This window comes from Pangasianodon hypophthalmus, chromosome 8, assembly GCF_027358585.1.
Source record: "Pangasianodon hypophthalmus isolate fPanHyp1 chromosome 8, fPanHyp1.pri, whole genome shotgun sequence".
Lineage (NCBI taxonomy): Eukaryota > Metazoa > Chordata > Actinopteri > Siluriformes > Pangasiidae > Pangasianodon > Pangasianodon hypophthalmus.
Genome location: NC_069717.1, coordinates 24,393,063 through 24,410,906, shown reverse-complemented (window position 1 = coordinate 24,410,906; position 17,844 = coordinate 24,393,063). Strand labels below are relative to the sequence as shown.

The 17,844-nt window shown below is 38.1% G+C and overlaps 1 protein-coding gene across 1 annotated transcript; it reads right to left on the bottom strand.

Moving 5' to 3' along the window:
- Positions 1–3,960: 3,960 nt before the first annotated feature.
- On the bottom strand, positions 3,961–8,262 carry LOC113533128 (E3 ubiquitin-protein ligase NEURL3). The gene is made up of 4 exons (XM_026925025.3): positions 7,590–8,262; positions 6,122–6,625; positions 5,121–5,288; positions 3,961–4,678 (listed from the first exon to the last, which is right to left on the bottom strand). Exons 1-4 carry the CDS (start codon positions 7,606–7,608, stop codon positions 4,530–4,532), a joined length of 840 nt encoding a protein of 279 aa, XP_026780826.3. The 5' UTR covers positions 7,609–8,262; the 3' UTR covers positions 3,961–4,529.
- Between the last annotated feature and the right edge of the window lie 9,582 nt (positions 8,263–17,844).

The window sequence follows — 17,844 nt, the reverse complement described above, 5'->3', positions numbered from 1 at the left end:
ATGAAATGCTACATATAAGATTTTTTTAAACAACACCTTAATGGTCATTGGGTATCTGTAGTGTGATTTGTTTGTTTGTTTGTTTGCTTGTTTGTTTAAAACAACATGTTCCTTTTCAATGTTGCACAGTCATAGCTTGTGGGTGTTTGTAGTCTGGTTTGTTTGTTTGTCTGTTTATTTGTTTGTTTAAAAAAATTTCATTGCTACACAGACAGTCATAGCTTTTGGGTTTCTGTATCCTATGTGTTTGTTTGTTTAAAATAATATTTTCAGTGCTAGACAGACAGTCATAGCTTTTGGGTTTCTGTATCCTGTTTGTTTGTTTGTTTGTTTGTTTAAAACAATTTTCAGTGCTACACAAACAGTCATAGCTTTTTGGCTTATTTATCCTGTTTGTTTGTCTGTTTGTTTATTTGTTTGTTTGTTTGATTGCAACAATATTTTCAGTGCTACACAGACAGTCATAGCTTTTTGGCTTATATAGCCTGTTTGTTTGTTTGTTGTTTGTTTGTTTGCAACAATATTTTCAGTACTACACATACAGTCATAGCTTTTTGGCTTATATAGTTTGTTTGTTTGTTTGTTTGCAACAATATTTTCAGTGCTACACAGACAGTCATAGCTTTTTGGTTTATATATATCCTGTTTGTTTGTTTGTTTGTTTGTTTGTTTGCAACAATATTTTCAGTGCTACACAGACAGTCATAGCTTTTTGGCTTATATAGCCTGTTTGTTTGTTTGTTTGTTTGATTGCAACAATATTTAGATAGCAATAGCAGATAGCAGTAGCAGATAGCAATAGCAGAACAATAGCAGATGTGGAGGGGATCCACATCTGCTCCTCGCAGACTCTCCACTGGTGTTCCACAAGGCTCAGTACTTGGTCCTCTCCTGTTCTCCCTTTATACACGATCTCTTGGTGCGGTCATATCCTCACATGGGTTTTCATACCACTGCTATGCAGATGACACTCAACTCATCCTCTCCTTCCCTCCCTCAGACTCTCATGTTTCTGCTCGGATATCAGCTTGTCTGGCAGACATCTCATCATGGATGACAACTCATCAGCTGAAACTTAATCCCACCAAAACTGAACTGCTGTTCATCCCAGGTGATTCATCCCCATCTCAGGATCTTGCAATCTCCCTAGACAATTCTCTGATCTCGCCTTCGGTTACTGCAAGCAACCTTGGGGTAACCATGGACAATCAACTGTCCTTCTCCTCTCACACTGCTAATCTAACACGCTCATGTCGATTTCTCCTTTATAACATCAGAAGAATTCGTCCATTTCTCTCCTCACAGGCCACACAGGTGCTTGTTCAGTCCCTTGTCATTTCAAGACTGGACTACTGCAACTCACTCCTGGCAGGTCTGCCTCTGAGCGCCATTCGTCCTCTGCAACTGATCCAGAATGCAGCTGCACGATTGGTTTTCAACCTTCCTAAATTTTCCCACACCACCCCATTGCTACGCTCCCTCCACTGGCTTCCTGTAGCTGCCCGCATCAGATTTAAAACACTGATGCTCGCCTACAAAGCCAAAAACGGACCAGCACCCACTTATCTCAAAGCACTTATCACACCTTGAGCGCCACCACGCTCCCTCCGATCCTCTAGCACTGCTTGAATGGTCCCACCATCTCTCAGAGTACAAGGAAGACCTGCATCGAGACTCTTCTCTGTTCTGGCACCAAGGTGGTGGAATGAACTTCCCCTAGATGTCCGAACAGCTGAGTCACTGGCAGTCTTCAAACGACGTCTAAAGACTTACCTCTTCATAAAATACTTAAATTAGCACTTACAGAATGTATTTTTGATAGACTTCAAAGCACTATTGTAAGTCTCTCTGGATAAGGGCGTCTGCCAAATGCCATAAATGTAAATGTAAATGTAATTTTCAGTGCTACACAGACAGTCATAGCTTTTTGGCTTATATAGCCTGTTTGTTTGTTTGTTTGATTGATTGCAACAATATTTTCAGTGCTACACAGACAGTCGTAGCTTTTTGGCTTATATAGCCTGTTTGTTTGTTTGTATGTTTGTTTGTTTGTTATGCAGCGTTATATATTTTGTAGTGGGGTCTACATGAAAGAAAATCACAAATCTTAATAATATTTTAACACATATATTAATCCTCAGAAGCCTATGCCATTTTTTTGATACCTAGGTTTAAGCCAGTAAAAATGCCCCTATTTCAAATAATATGTGGTGTATCATATGAAACAGGTCACAATCTTAATATTTAATATATTACATAGTACATGTTTATTTGTTTGTTTGTTGTTGATTTATTTATTCATCCATGCATTCATTTTTGCTATAGGTAGCCTGTAGTCTATGATGCAGATGAATCAGAAGTAAGCTCCAGACGTGTTCCAGGTCTTTCTGTACACGTATCAACGGCAATTCCTGTAAACACGTCACTGTTTCCGTTGCAGCATCCAGGATTCTTCCGCGTCTGCTCTTCTGTCCAATCACGTAGCTTTATGCAAATTTACCAAATTCAGCTTCTGTCATTGGTCCAATTAAACCGCTCAGTGAAACTCCTGCATTCCATCCTGGCTCTTAATCCTAAGAGCACATCAGTTGCACTTCAGCAGAAGTGTCGCACCTTTTCCTCGTCTTTTTAATCACATGTGGACTACAGCAGCATCAATTCATTGTTCTGAACACTACATGTCCAACAGGAAGAGGTCTGGAATTCAGCAATTAAAATAACACAAGACAAAGTTGGTTCCAATACATGGGTTTAGCTACAAGAGGTAAATAATCCCTCAGGAAGTAAATAAATGCATTAAAGGAAATGTTGTTTTCTTTTCTTTCATAATGATCAGTGATCTTATCAAGGAGAAGAGATGTCTTTGTTTGATTTGATGTTATGTAAGGATTCATTAAGTCTACAATAAATAATCAGAAGACTTGGTCTGGAGGAGGTTATTCTTCCTCAGTGGGAATTACAGTGCTGCAAGCCTTATGGAAGCAGATAGGAATGAAAGGCGTGTATTTGCTTTAAGGAACAAAACCGCTGAGTGAGACTGTGGAAAGTTTTAAAAATCAACATCGATTCCTCTTACCAAACGCCTAGGCATTCAGCAGTTAGTCACAACCGGTATGTCGGGGAATCTGTTTAAGGTCATGTGATTATTGCTAGTGTAAATGTATAATAATAATAATAATAATGATGATGATGCTGATAATAATAAGAATAATCATCATCATCATCATCACTATGAGGCCAGAAGTGGTGACTTGTTATGTGGTGAAAAAATGGATGATTTTTAATGCATCCTGTTCTACCGCACACTTACAGCATAAACAGTTCACATGTGACTACAGTTGTTTCTTCATGTTGCAGTCATCCATCAAATACATTTCTGGCCCAAGCAGGAACACCTGTTACACAATGACAGAATCTCCTACACTGTTGTTTTTTCCTTTCTGTAATTGTTTTTTCTTTACCTCCAACATTGCTCAAGTATCAGTATCAGCCTTGCTATAACCTCAGAACGCAAATAAAGCTCAGATAGATAGATAGATACATACATACATACATACATACATACATTGATTGATTGATTGACAGACAGACAGACAGACAGATAGATAGATAGATAGATAGATAGATAGATTCTAAATTTGGTACAGTGATGGAAATCACAACCCACTATTATCAATATTATTAGACCTCTAAATAATCTAATCATAATTACAATGATTTTTTTAACAAATAAAAATGGGTTCTATAGGTGGAAAAAACTCTCTAGTTCCAATAAATAGCTAAAATATTATTGTACGCTTTTAAATTGTGTGCCTAATTGTTTTAGGAGGTCTGTGAATTTTACAGTTTTTACAGTTAAAAGACTCTCTGACTGTAAATCATTTGAGCACCTTTGCTCTAAACAACATGATCTCAATGAAATATTTATATTGATATGGAACCTCTGGAATAAAAATAAATAAATAAATAAAAAAGCCATACAACCCAGTCTTCCATCAGAACTTACTTTCGTGCCTGTACAGGAACAGGTAAGTGTCTTAATGTTGCCTAAAATGTTTGGGGAAAACACAGTGATGTCATGTAGACTCACCTTGGAGTTTCCTTACAGCCTAAAAGAAAACTAAAAACATGATCTTTAGAGCACAGATACAATGACATGGATTCCCCTAAATGGCAGAGTTTAGAGTTTATGTCTACATCTACAGGTCTAGAGTTGTCGAATAAGTCATATAATCTTCCAGCAGGAGAGTGTGTGAAAACCCATGACACCATTACAGCGCACTACTGAGTGCACTTATGCCCTCTAGTGTTGCACAGTAACATGTAATAGAAGGTGGGGTCCAGATCAAACAAATCACACTTACACCTTTATATTTAATAAATATATTAATATATAAAAGCTTTATTTATTTACACACTCTGTACAAAATATTTACATCAGAATATAATACAGTAGTTTTCAATATTTATACATTATACATTATTCTATACATTATCTCTCTCTCTCTCTCTCTCTCTCTTTTTCCATGTTAGTTGCGAATGCACTGCCGACACAAAGGGCACGTCCCAAAGTCTCTGATGACCCTGACGGCACACTGAGGGCACAAACAGGAGTGACCGCAATCCAGGCACACGCTGACAGTCTCAGAGTAGCACACTACACAGAGCTCTTCATTATCTAAGAAGACAAGAAGAAAAGTCATGTAAGTTTACTTCTGCGAATGCAAAACAACCGAGACTGCTGTAAGTGGCTAAAAAGCTGTAATGACATCATGCTCTGAGAGATAAGTAACAAAGAAAACATTGGTGTATGCTGTTAGATGAAAACAATCAAAAACTGGGTAAAGAATGACGTGTACGTTTTATCCATTTATAGTTATTTGTTGTGGAATGTCTGGGAAGCTAGTTATCACTTGGTTTATAGTAGCCGACACTGGAGACTCCTTCCATAAATGCTAAATAAATGTCTCCTTAGAGATAACTTCATATCGGAAGTAATCAGAGCTGCTTCATTATGGAGGATGCAAATGCCAGATAGAAGAGATTTTGGAATGTGTGGAATGAAATATGGATGTTGTATACACTTTTGCAGCATGATATTTTTTTATTCCTGTTCTTACCTGCTTTGCTCTGACAGAATGGAGGATCCAAGTCTAGAATCCTTCTGTTCATCATCCTCTCCAGGATCCATTCAGGGATCTGGTCATAGCCACAGTTCTCCTCTGTAGCACTGATTATGGGAGCAGAGCAGGAGCGGCGCGTGCAGAATAACGTCTTCTTCTCCGAGCCTGGAATATATATCATAAACAAACAGAGTCAAGTCACATGAAGTCACTGATAACGTGTATTTTTCTTGCTTAATACTCAATATAAATTACAGTATAACAATATTAAATCTTACTGTATTAACTGCTGGATTTATTTGTTACACTATATGGTCAAAAGTTTGTGGACACTTGACCGTTACACTCATATGTGCTTGTTGAACATCCCATTGCCTGAGGTCAGGCACCGATGTCAAGTGAGGAGTTCTTCCACGCCAACCTTGGCAAACATTTACATTTCTGGCATTTGGCAGACGCACTTATCCACAGAGACTTACAGAAGTGCTTTGAAGTCTCTATCAAAAAATGCATTCTCATATGGGTCGCTAGGTCATGGACTAAAAATACTATCAGCCTAAAAACTCTGTTGGGGAGGTAATATAGTAAAAGGCACAGAGACAACACAGAGAGTTTATTTTGTTTGTTTGTTTGTTTGTTTGTTTGTGGTAAATCATGTCTTCATGGAGCTCGCTTTGCGCACAGGGACATTGTCACGCTGGAACAGGTTTACGCCTCTTAGTTCCAGTGAAGGGAAGTTATAATGCTCCAGCACACAAGGACACTCTACACAACTGTGTGCTTTAAACTTTGAGGCAACAGTTTGAGGAAGAGCTACATATGAGTGTGATGGTCAGGTGTCAACATACTTTTGGCCACATAGTGTATTAAAGGTACAGAAGGTAAGAGTTGCACCCCAGTGACAAGTAAATGTACGCTTTAGTACTATTTCCTGAGAGTGTGTAGATTATTGGTGCTCTGATACAATACTGAGTGTATAATATAAGTATAAAGCTCACCCAGTAAGAGGACAGCGCTTGTCTGGCCGTACACGTCGATCATGGCCCAGATCAGCTTGCTCGTGTCCATCTGCGACATTTTCTCTTCGTGCTCAAACCCGTCCTGCGTCTGGATGCGCAGGTATCCGGCGCGCGTCACCCAGAAGGTCAGCTCGGTGCGCGGGGAGCTGTGATTCTCCGGTACGGGGGTCGCCCAGAATCCCGGTCGGTCGGTGAGGTCGGGAATGGCCAGAGAACACATGGGGCCGGAGCCGGGCGGCACGCTGGTGAAGCCGAGCCGGAGCGCGCCGTGCCACGCCGAGACAGAGCGCTCCACGCGCATGCGCACTTTCTCCCCGACTCGCAGGGGCCGGCTGCTGAAAGTCACACCGTGACGGAACGACAGCGGGTTCCTGGTCGCGCGCCGGTCGCCTGCACTCAGCTTCACGTGCTGCCCCTTGACCTCGGGGTGAAAGGTGAGCGGACCCAGGCAGCTGTTTCCGCACGTGCACGAGCGACCAGTGACTGGAAGGATGCAGAGAGTGTTTTTATTATGCGAGTTGAAGACTGAGGACTGTGTGTGTGTGTGTGTGTGTGTGTGTGTGTGTGTGTGTTAACTAGCATACTAAACCCTGCACTCTGAGATAAAGGGTACTAAACTGCACCTGTCCCTGTTGTTCGAGTGGTACCCTTAAGGGTACTGTAGTAGGTATCTTTTACCTAGAAAGGTGTATTAATGACCCAGCTATATTATTAAGTTTGTATTGTTACTTTATTATTTTTCATCATTCATGGTCTTTTCATTATTGCCATATTTTTCCTATTTGAATATATATATATATAGTGTATCTCTAAAAACTCTAATCCAAAGGTCAGTTATTCAAAAACAAATAGATATTAGTAATAACTAACTGTTAATTTTTTTAAAAAGTGTTTTATAGATGAGGCCCATTTATGTAAATTCACATAATTCTCTATATCCACATGTCCACATGAGTGATATATATTAAATGTGAAAAGTTATTACATTATTAGAAAGTTATTATATTTATTACTGTTTTTTAAAAATAGTTATTAACCTGTTTGCCTGGTCTCTTGAATATAATTGAATCAAAAGCTAAATAGTCCGATAAATAACTAATATCATGAAACTAATAGTTAATTAAAAAAAATCTATGATATAAGTGGGAAATTCAATAATAATATATGACTATAGGTAGCCAAAAAAAATAGTCTACTGTAAACATTTCAATAATGAGAAATATTTGAAGTTGGATTATGTTATTAAATTATAGAAGAAGGGGTCAGTGTTTTTAAACCAAGGTCACGTGGTAATAGTGGAAATACCCAATACAGATGTGCAGTGACTGCAGCTGGCTATTAATCTCCCATAAAGTAACAAAGAATAAATAGTATGAATAAACACAGTATTGTTTCGTAAAAATATAAATAAATAAATAAATCCAATACGAGTGTTCAAAAGACTTACCTTTGGCCTTACGTGCCATCTTTGTTTTCTTCTTCTTAACCAGAATAAGTACACTCTGAGAAGTGCTGTACTTCCACTAGCGATTACAGATAGTCCGTTTGCAAACACAGGGGTGTGTGTGTCTGAATTTATACTGCATCTCAGCACGTGCTGTGGGTTTGAACTCAAAACATTGCTCACCACTGGCCCGAAAGCGAAAGTAGGAGGAGCCAAAAGCGGGAGGGGCGGGTCTTGGAAAAGTACTAACTTCCAATGTGGCCGGATGAGCTGAGCAGTTTCGAATGGCATGTTTCCCGTAAACACTGAACACGTGATGCAACTTCCCGTGTTGGAAAAAGTGCTTCATGCAAACGGCTAACGCACGCTCTGGCACCGGATCATGCTTCCTGATCAAATAAATAGATAGATAGATAGATAGATAGATAGACAGGTAGGTAGGTAGATAGATAGATAGATAGATACATACATACATAGTTTGATTGATTGATTGACTGACTGACTGACTGACTGACAGATACATACATACATACATACATACATAGTTTGATTGATTGATTGACTGACTGACTGACTGACAGATACATACATACATACATACATAGTTTGATTGATTGATTGACAGATAGATAGATACATACATACATACGTACATAGTTTGATTGATTGACTGGCAGATAGACAGATAGATACATACATACATACATACATAGTTTGATAGATAGATAGATAGATAGATAGGTTTACCTTACAATACAATACAGTTCAGTAAATCCTGTCACACTGTAATCATGCACTGCTTCTTATCTGGCAGAGCTGGGATAATATGTCTGAAAGTGTGTTAAAGAGCCAGGAATACTGCAGATTTCTGTGGGAACAGGGATAACAGCCGAAACGGATGTGCGGTATTTCCACATGGTGGCAATGAAATAACTGTTATGCATATTGGAGGTTTAGGGGGAAAAACCTTTGTGACTGAAGTGTTTTAACTTTAACAATATTACATCATGTCTTATACTGTATTTCTGTTAGCACAAAAAACATTATAGCGGATACTTTGGGAAGAGGTTTCCATCCATCCATCTTCTGTACCGCTTATCCTACACAAGGTCGCATGGATCCTGGAGCCTATCCCAGGGGACTTGGGGCACAAGGCGAGGGACACCCTGGATGGGGTGCCACCCAATGCAGGGCACAATCACATACATACATACACACACACACACACACACACACACACACACACATACACACACATACACACACACTGGAGTACCTGGAGGAAACCTCCCAAGCATAGGGAGAACCCGGATGCATGTTTCATTATATGAAATAAATGTCTTTAGGGAAAAAATTATGCCAAGTGAATATTGCGGTTTCAAGTGTTGGGGAATGTGGAGACAGAGTTGGAATGGCGTTGGGAAATGTGGGGATGGGGTGAGATGGTGTTGCAGATTGTGGGCAGAGGGTTGGGATGGTGTTGGGGAATTTGGAGACAGGGATGGGGTGGTGTTGGGGAATGTGGAGACAGGGTTGGGATGGTGTTGGGGCATGTGGTGATGGGGAGAGGATGGTGTTGGGGAATGTGGAGACAGGGTTGGGATGGTGTTGGGGCATGTGGTAATGGGGTGAGGTTGGTGTTGGGGAATGTGGAGACAGGGATGGGGTGGTGTTGGGGAATGTGGAGACAGGGTTGGGATGGTGTTGGGGAATGTGGAGACAGGGTTGGGATGGTGTTGGGGCATGTGGTAATGGGGTGAGGTTGGTGTTGGGGAATGTGGAGACAGGGTTGGGATGGTGTTGGGGCATGCGGTGATGGGGTGAGGATGGCGTTGGGGCATGTGGTGATGGGGTGAGGATGGTGTTGGGGAATGTGGAGACAGGGTTGGGATGGAGTTGGGGAATTCCTCAACAGAAAGCAAATTAACAAACTAGCTAATTAGCAGGGCGCCTCACAGCTCCAGGGTCCTGAGCTTAGGTTACTGTCTGTGTGGAGTTTCTATGCATGTTCTCCTTGTGTCTGCATGGGTTTCCTCTGGGATCTCAGGCTTCCTCCCACCTTCCAAAAATGCTGGTAGGATTATTTATCTTATCTTATTATTAAAATAACTTGCCTGTAAATGTGAATGAGTGTGTGAATGTGTGTGTGTGTGTGTGTACGCATGGTGCCTTTCCTCATCAGTCCCTCCTTTTTTCTCTCACTCTATTAAAGTTAATAAGACAAATGAATGCAGCATGTCTTGTTACTGATAAACAGTACTGAGAAAGTCCTCCATCCTGAAGACTTTCCTGTGTCAGAAAACTTAAAGTTACCTCTGACAGCTTTACCTCTGACAGCACTGACACTGGAAAATCCTTCCATAAATGCTAAATGAATGTCTCCTTACAGAAAACTTCACCATATCAACAATTACATGTTTTTCATCCATTTCAGGTGTATTAATTTAAGCCTTGAAACCAGCAAACCTGTTATAGAAAAATCTTCTGACTAATCAGAATTGAGCAGAATTTCATCAGTGCCATTGTATTAATAGTTCAGATGTTTGTAAGTGAGTTATTAATTAACTACAATCAGTTTTTTTCTCTTATATTCAGTATAAGCTCAGTTATTGTTGATACGTACTGCTACATTAGGTGTACAATTTTAATTAAAAGTGCACTGTACTCCATTGCATACAATAAGTGTTTATTACTGGCAGCTGGTTTAGTACAGATTCAGTACCTTCAGCAGAAAAGTGTCATCAGTGTCTCCACGTTGTATAGACACAGGTTCAAGTGTATCCAGTACTGCACATTTCCCAAAAAAGCATGTGGAGAATATTCTGTGTCACTCATGCTTTTTTCTTTACAATCTGCCTCTCTTAATCAAATGCAGGAACATCATTTGGTTTCCACACTTTCCCAGAAAGCATGTGGAGAACATGTGAGAAAACACGTCATATCTTAAACCTGATTTCCATAATGAAGTGTAGAGTAGCATTTTACATCTACTTTCCAGTTCTTCTGTTGAATTAGTGAAGCCTGTTCTTAGTGTTTCCAGATGAGTAATATTCTGTTATACATGTTGCGACATGTTTCTTGCATTTCTTGGGCATGATACATTACAAAGAAATAAAGCTTGTACCAAATAAAAGAATGAAGTCTCAGGCACATATTGTGTATTTATTCATATTTATATCTTAGTTCAGTACGGCATTATAGGCTTGTGACTATTTGTCCCAACAGTGGATAAGTTTCACACTGGATTTTTCAACACATAAAAACACAATTTACAATAACATTTAATACTATCATCTGAAACCGTGTGGCTGATTATCCAGTATCATCATTATTTTTGTTCTGCGTGTCAATTTATATATCAAGATATGTTGGCATGTGTGATAACTTACCCAGATGAGACCTCCATGCTAATGGTGGCTATATCTCAAGGCTAACTTAACATAGTACTGCAGCTAAATTATCAAGACACAATTTTGAAAATTCATATTTAAACCAGGTTTTATTACATAAAAATGTGAAGTACCACACAAACCAGTTTTTAACAGCTGAAGGATTGCATACTGTACAAACAGAAGATAAATATATAAAATAGCATGTAAAATATATTACAATGTGTTTGTCAGGCACCATGCGCCTGTTCCACTTGTCACATTGCCATATCAGTGTGACTGCTGCACTGAAAAAAAAACAACAGCCAAATAATATTGGAGGGTAGGCTTGTGTCATATAATGATTTAATCATCTTTACACAATATTATATTACCATAATTTCCAGTAACCTTAACTCCAATCATATTACCATGAGTTATCACTCATAAATATGCCAAAGTCTTTTTCTGCCCAATAAAATGGGTGATGAGCCACATATTAATCTGGAATGATTTGCGCACGTGTTTTGAACTTTCTGATTATTAACTGACAGCCCTTGAAGCCCCTCCCCCTTCCTCCATCTCATATGATCTGGACTGGACTCGCCCTCAGTTTAACTCATGGTAAATGGAGAATGTTTTGAGTTTATTAACATGAAATAAAATTTATCAACGTATGTTCAAATGACCTAATGTTCAACAATCTTTCAAGCAAAAAAGAAAAAAAAGGGTTAACGTTTTGGTCTGAAAAGTTTAAATATATGTCTACAACAAAGTCTAACACTTTACAAATAATGTTACTGTGGATGATAATTAGATAATATGTTATATGTTATTTTTTTGTTGTTTTTTTTTTTTTGCTGTCCTGTGCCAGTTAGTTCTCAGATGCGTTCAAACACTCTGAGCAGTAGATCAACAGAGAAAAAGTCATCCATATGGACATCAGACAATGAATTTATAAAAGGATTATATTGAAAATGTACTGTTATGTTTTTGTGATTGCCACTGCCTGCCAGCAGCTCCCGACTGCACAGCTGATAATATTATTATGCCCTCCTTTACACTCCTTAAATTTAACCTGAAATGGTGGAAATGCTCCTTTTCTGTTTTTTTTTTTCAATTATCAGTTCTGGATGAAAAAATTGGTTATTTGCAGGGAAAAATTAACATCGCACACTATTAATTCAGAGGTGGTTCTGTGATGGTCTCTTTCCTCTGATGGACTGCAGAGCAACAAATGGACTGCAGTCAGTAATTGTAAACCTGTCTGGTGATCTATAAAGTAGATAAAATGAGCAGTGAGTATTGCTACAAGGTACTGTAGCTCTACATAATAAATTGGAAACTTTTATCCTGTGTGCTTTTTTTTTTTTAAGCAAAAAAGTAACTCCTAGAAGAAAGGAGTTAGATATCTACAGTATGAATACAAAGCAGACTGCTGTCAAATCAAGACAGCCTGGTGTTGCATAGAAAGAACACACGGTCACAGTCCTCTGTTTTCTGTCATTCATCAGCAATTAGCCACAAATTAATTAGCTCTTTTTTTTTAATAACAATAACAAGTGCTTTGGTTGAAAGAATGTTTCCAGGATAGTGAAACCTACACACATTTTCCACTCAGCTCATCCCAAAAACATTTGGTGCCAAATTTTCCTTCATTTCAGCATTGTTTTGTGCTGAAACTACAAGGCTAACAGGTCATTCATGCTTAATTGTGACTTAATAATTAGCATCATTCAAACTGTATGCTGAAATTATTAAATTCTTCAGGATCTGAAAATGCGTATGTGGTTTATGACACTTTATGAAATACACTTGTGAAATATGTAAAAATAAACAAAGCTAAATTATATAGTAGTGAAAGTTTGGGACCCAGAACCAACCGATTTGACGTAAATATGTAAAAAAAATTTATACAATTTTAATTATAGGTCTTTTAGGGGAAAAATGTCTACAAACATGGTTACTTATCCTAACAACATTGTTTGATGCATGTTAGCTAGGTTAGCAAAATTAAAGAACCCAGTCAGTCATGGCTGCATGACTACAATTTGCTTTTCCTTAAATTATTCTAACCAGTTAAGTTTTATTAATAGGAATAACTACTGTGTGTAGGGCTGTAAAACACGTAAAACATGACATTTACTAATCATTTTGCCCTTGATCCAAGTCCTTCTCTCTTATTAAAGGTTACCCATTAATTACTGACCTTGCGAAAGCTGTAGTAAAAGCATCATTTGAGGCAGATTTGCTGAATTACCACTTTATTGCACGGTTAAGTTTCATTTTGAAGCATTCACATCCTAACCTCTTTAGAGCCAAGACTTGAGCATCCATGAGCTGGATTCCTAGTAAGCTAAAGAATTTACTGCATTTTATAAATAGACAGCACTAAACCATCCTCTCCAAAAGTATTGGAACGGCAAGGCCTATTCTTTTGTTTTTACTATACACTGTAGATATTTGAGTTTGGATCAAAACATGAATATGAGACAATAGATCAGATCTTTCATTTCCTAATATTTACATCTTGATGTGTTAAACAACTTAGAACATGTCACATTCGGTGGCAGACCACCCAATTTTTAGGTGAGCAAAAAGTATAGGTCTAAAAGTATAGTCTTAAAGTAAGTTAAAGTAAATAGCACTTAATATTTAGTTGCATATTCCTTGCTTGCAATAATTGTATCAAGCTGGTGACCCACTGATATCACCAAACTGTTAATTTTTTCTTTTGTGATGCTTTTTCAGGTTTGTATTGCGGCTTCTATCAGTTGTTGTCCATTTTGCTGGCCATGTCAAAAAGATTTTAAATGAACTCTAAGCCATGCAAAATTCATTAAATATTAGCAAATTTAGCATGATAAGCTCTTGCCAAAGCTATAATTGAATCCATAAAAGCATAAAGATTATAGATAAGGTATTTTACCTTTGCTTCTGGAGTTGTTTATCCGTTACAGTACTGCAGAGCTAGTTTCACTTTGAAGCATAGCATGTATGGAGAGATAAGAGTAATGTAGTCATTGTTCTGGTTAAACCTTTTATTTTCAAGATATGTGGTTGGCATCAGAAGTCATAATTAGTTGAACAGAGGCAATCTGTGGGCAAATAAATAGTCATTTGATCTCAATATGAATACACCTGTTCCTGGAAGTCACCAGAGTTTATTAGAGAACAAACAACACCATGGAGACCAAGGAGCTATCAAAACGAGTTTCGGACAAAGTTCTGGAAATGTACCAGTCAGGGTTTGGTTATAAAAAAAAAATCTCAAACTTTAAAGCACCATTCAATTTATTATAGCGACTCTGCCTAGAGGAAGCTTTCCACCAAAATTCGGTGACCTGGTGTAGAGGCAGTTAGTCAAAGAAGCAACCAGAAGGCCAAGGGTAACTCTCAATATGATGCTACCACCAACATGCTTCACATTCTTTCACCATGCTGTGGGGATGACGTTCTCAGGGTGATGAGCTTTGGCGCTTTACCTCGTGATCTACTTATCTTTCTCATTTTAAAATCTTTTATAAGTAATAGTATTCTCTGTCAAAAAACGAGCTCAATTTTACAAGAATAGGAATGAACTTGTTTCATGTTTTTCTGCAGCACTAAACATAACAATACCAGCACGCCTGTCATGTTTCACAATCAGCTGTTACATGCCACCTTCATGACAGTAAGCTCATTACACTAGCTTAAAGATTGCAAGAAGGAAGCCTGTTTACGTTAAACATCAAACCAACACTGTTGGTCTGATGCTTAACGTAATGTATCTGTAAAGATAAGAGAGAAAAAAATGTTCTAAGATCCATTAAAATGTGTTTTCCAGCCACACATCACAGTCATGTAATCAGTGTGACAGGTGTGACAAAGAATGAAGCAACAGTGACGGAAGTACAAATGTACCCTATTACATTTTCAGACCTTCAGGTTCTGTGCAATCACAAGTATACCTTTCGGGAATCTACCAGTATTATGGTATTTCCCATTGCATTCTCTCAGTTTGTTAATGCTTTAACATTCAAGTTGTGCAAAACCATTATAATACTCTATGCAGACTATGAGTCCTTATCATTGGAGTAATATTATACATAAACCATGCCATAAACTGTGACTTGTCAATAAACTTGGGCCAATTTCATGGTTATGTGAGGAATTTTAAAAAATTTCCTCACTATAACCTGAGAAATATAACAGGATTCTGGGAATCCTGATGTTATTTATTCTGCAACATACTGTACATTCAGTTTCATTTTGACGCGTTATTTATTTTGAAGAGATAAGAGTACAGAGAATGAGTTCCAGTAAAATCTTTCTTTGGCCGCACCTTCAGACATATGACCGTTCCATTGGCAGCCATGCATGCCCATACCATAACACTTCCTCCACATGACTGACAGATGATGTGGTATGCTTCTGATCATGAGCCCTTCTTTTGCTTCGCCATACTCTTCTCTTCCCTTCATTCTGGTGGGAATGGTCAGGCTTTTTAGAGTTTTTTTAGCAAGTCTAATCTGGCCTTTCTGTTCTTGAGTGTTACCAGTGGTTTGCATCTTGAGGTAAACTCCTTCACTTGCATCAACACTTCTTTGGACCACGTATTGAGAATTCCCAGCTGCGAAATGCAAATTCAACCCTTGGAATCAACTCCAGACCTTTTATCTCATTAATTTGTCATTAAATAATGAGAAAACAGGCCACACATGGTCATGAAACTGCTTATCAGTCAATTGTCCAATTACTTCTGAGCCTGAGAAAATGGAGGGACTCTAAAAAATGACTGTAATTCCTAAACGGTTAATGCAATACTTTTGTTAAACCCCTTGAATTAAAGCTGAAAGTCTCCACTTCAATCACATCTTGATTGCTTCATTTCTAATCCATTTTGGTGGTGTAAAAAGACAGAACTAACTATCTATCTATCTATCTATCTGTCTAGTATTTTTTTGTTGTTGCTTTTTTCCAAAAAGACAGAAACCAATGAGAGTAAAACTATATATACTAAATTTTATAATCATTATTTACATCTGCTCTCCATGTGGTCTAACATATGCTCTACATGTTCACCCTTACACTATGCATTTTCTGAGCCACTTTATGTTGCTTTCTGTGGATTTTGCCCAACATATTCAGATCAGTATACAGTATTTGCTCAACATATTCCCATTGCTTCCTGACTTTTCGGACACCCTGTAGTTTAGTAGCACTATACAGCAAAATAGTTAAATGAATCCATGTGAAAAGGTGAAGGACATAAGGAAATAGAAATATAAAATTATTTTATGTGCTGATGTCACTGAATATTGCTTCTCACAAATGCAATAATATTTTTCTTTACTACTGGAATTTCCTGGAGACTTCAAATAAGTCAGTGAGTCACTGAGAAAGCTTACGATGAAGTAACACAGAGCCTTTATCTATAGATGAGATCAGCATACCGTCAGCAAAGATATTACTTTTAATGTGTCACTCATTGGGTGCTAGGAAAAGAGCATTGGATAGAAGAAACGGTACAGTAGAAGAAACGGTAACACTGTATTGGAAAGGTGCCTACAGATAGCACATTCACATACAAGCATTTTATAAAGCAGTGGTGGAGAATTTATGAAAGGCTTCTGTCAAAATTTGAGGTTTTATGCGACTTTACCTGGAAGAGAGAACAACAACCATATCCATTTTCCCCCAATTTTGATCCATATCTTGTGTGTAGCTTGTTTATACCAACAGCACATTCATGACACTTTAAGAAAGTTGCAAAAGATACATGTAGTGCTTCATAAGTGTGCTGTAAATGGAAATTGTGGAAAATGGTGGACATGTATTTGTCAATTACAGTATCTGCTACAGGAATATCTAAAACAGGAGTGTGCTTGTTATAAAGGCATTACGTAGGTACCCTTCAAAGAAAGTGTTTGAAGAAATGGAAGATGTGTGGCTTTAAAAATTTATTTATAATCTGAACAAAGCGACTGGGCTTGTGTATCATGTGGGTCTGTTCTGTGTAAGTGCTTGAAACATCGTTCTGACCCTTAAATAAACTGTTGTAAAAGTTTAAAAGTGCCAAAGCTGGAATTCAGACAGCACGATTCATAGACATCCAAGCATTCCAGATGTGTGGAGCTTTCCATTTCGGAGGACAGCATGTGTGTGTGTGTGTGAGAGAGAGAGAGAGAGAGAACAGAAATGCAAAGTGTAACAACAGGCTTATATTTCAAAGTGAATCAAACATAAACTGGTGACCATTTTGGCATCAGTATCAGAATTCTTCCCATTCTCTGAATTGCTACACTCAGGCTTTATATGTAGTATTAATAGGATTATATGTAGTAAAAATAAGATTTTCATTTTTCATAAGGGTTTTCTGTCAGTGTGCTAACAAACTACAGTGGAAAAAAAAGCTCACATGACCTGGTCATTCATGGATTTCTGCATTATTTCACTGCAAAGGGTGTAAACTAATGCTGCACTCCTGCCTTTTTTTTTTTTTTTTTTTTTTAGGAATTCACAAACAGATAAATGGCCACCCAAAGGCTTATAGACTTGTGCAGGAAACACCCCCAATATTCCGTTTTCCCAGTACACCTTTGGAATTGCCCCTGGATTCCAATGACATAATCCCCCTTCCTCTTAAACAGCAAAAAAAAAAAAAAAAAAACTTAAATTTTAGTTAAACTTCACATCACTGCATTCAAATTGTGCTTCATCACTGTAACACATGATGCAACTTTATTACTTTCACTCTGATAATCACAGCTGATAAGTTCAACCTGATATGACTCAGGTGCAAATTGCTAAAGAAGTTACTTTTTTAGCTGCATTGTACTTCTGATGAAAAATTCTGCTCATATGGCCACTCACGTGATGTATATGATAAACACTTCCAAGTTGCAAGA

What these genes read in the sequence shown, in the direction of transcription:
- LOC113533128 (XM_026925025.3), bottom strand. An exon ending in AAGCGCTGTCCTCTTACTGG is followed by an intron (nt 5,289 to 6,121) that starts GTGAGCTTTATA and finishes TATATATTCCAG; the next exon opens with GCTCGGAGAAGAAGACGTTA. An exon ending in ATTCTGTCAGAGCAAAGCAG is followed by an intron (nt 4,679 to 5,120) that starts GTAAGAACAGGA and finishes TTGTCTTCTTAG; the next exon opens with ATAATGAAGAGCTCTGTGTA.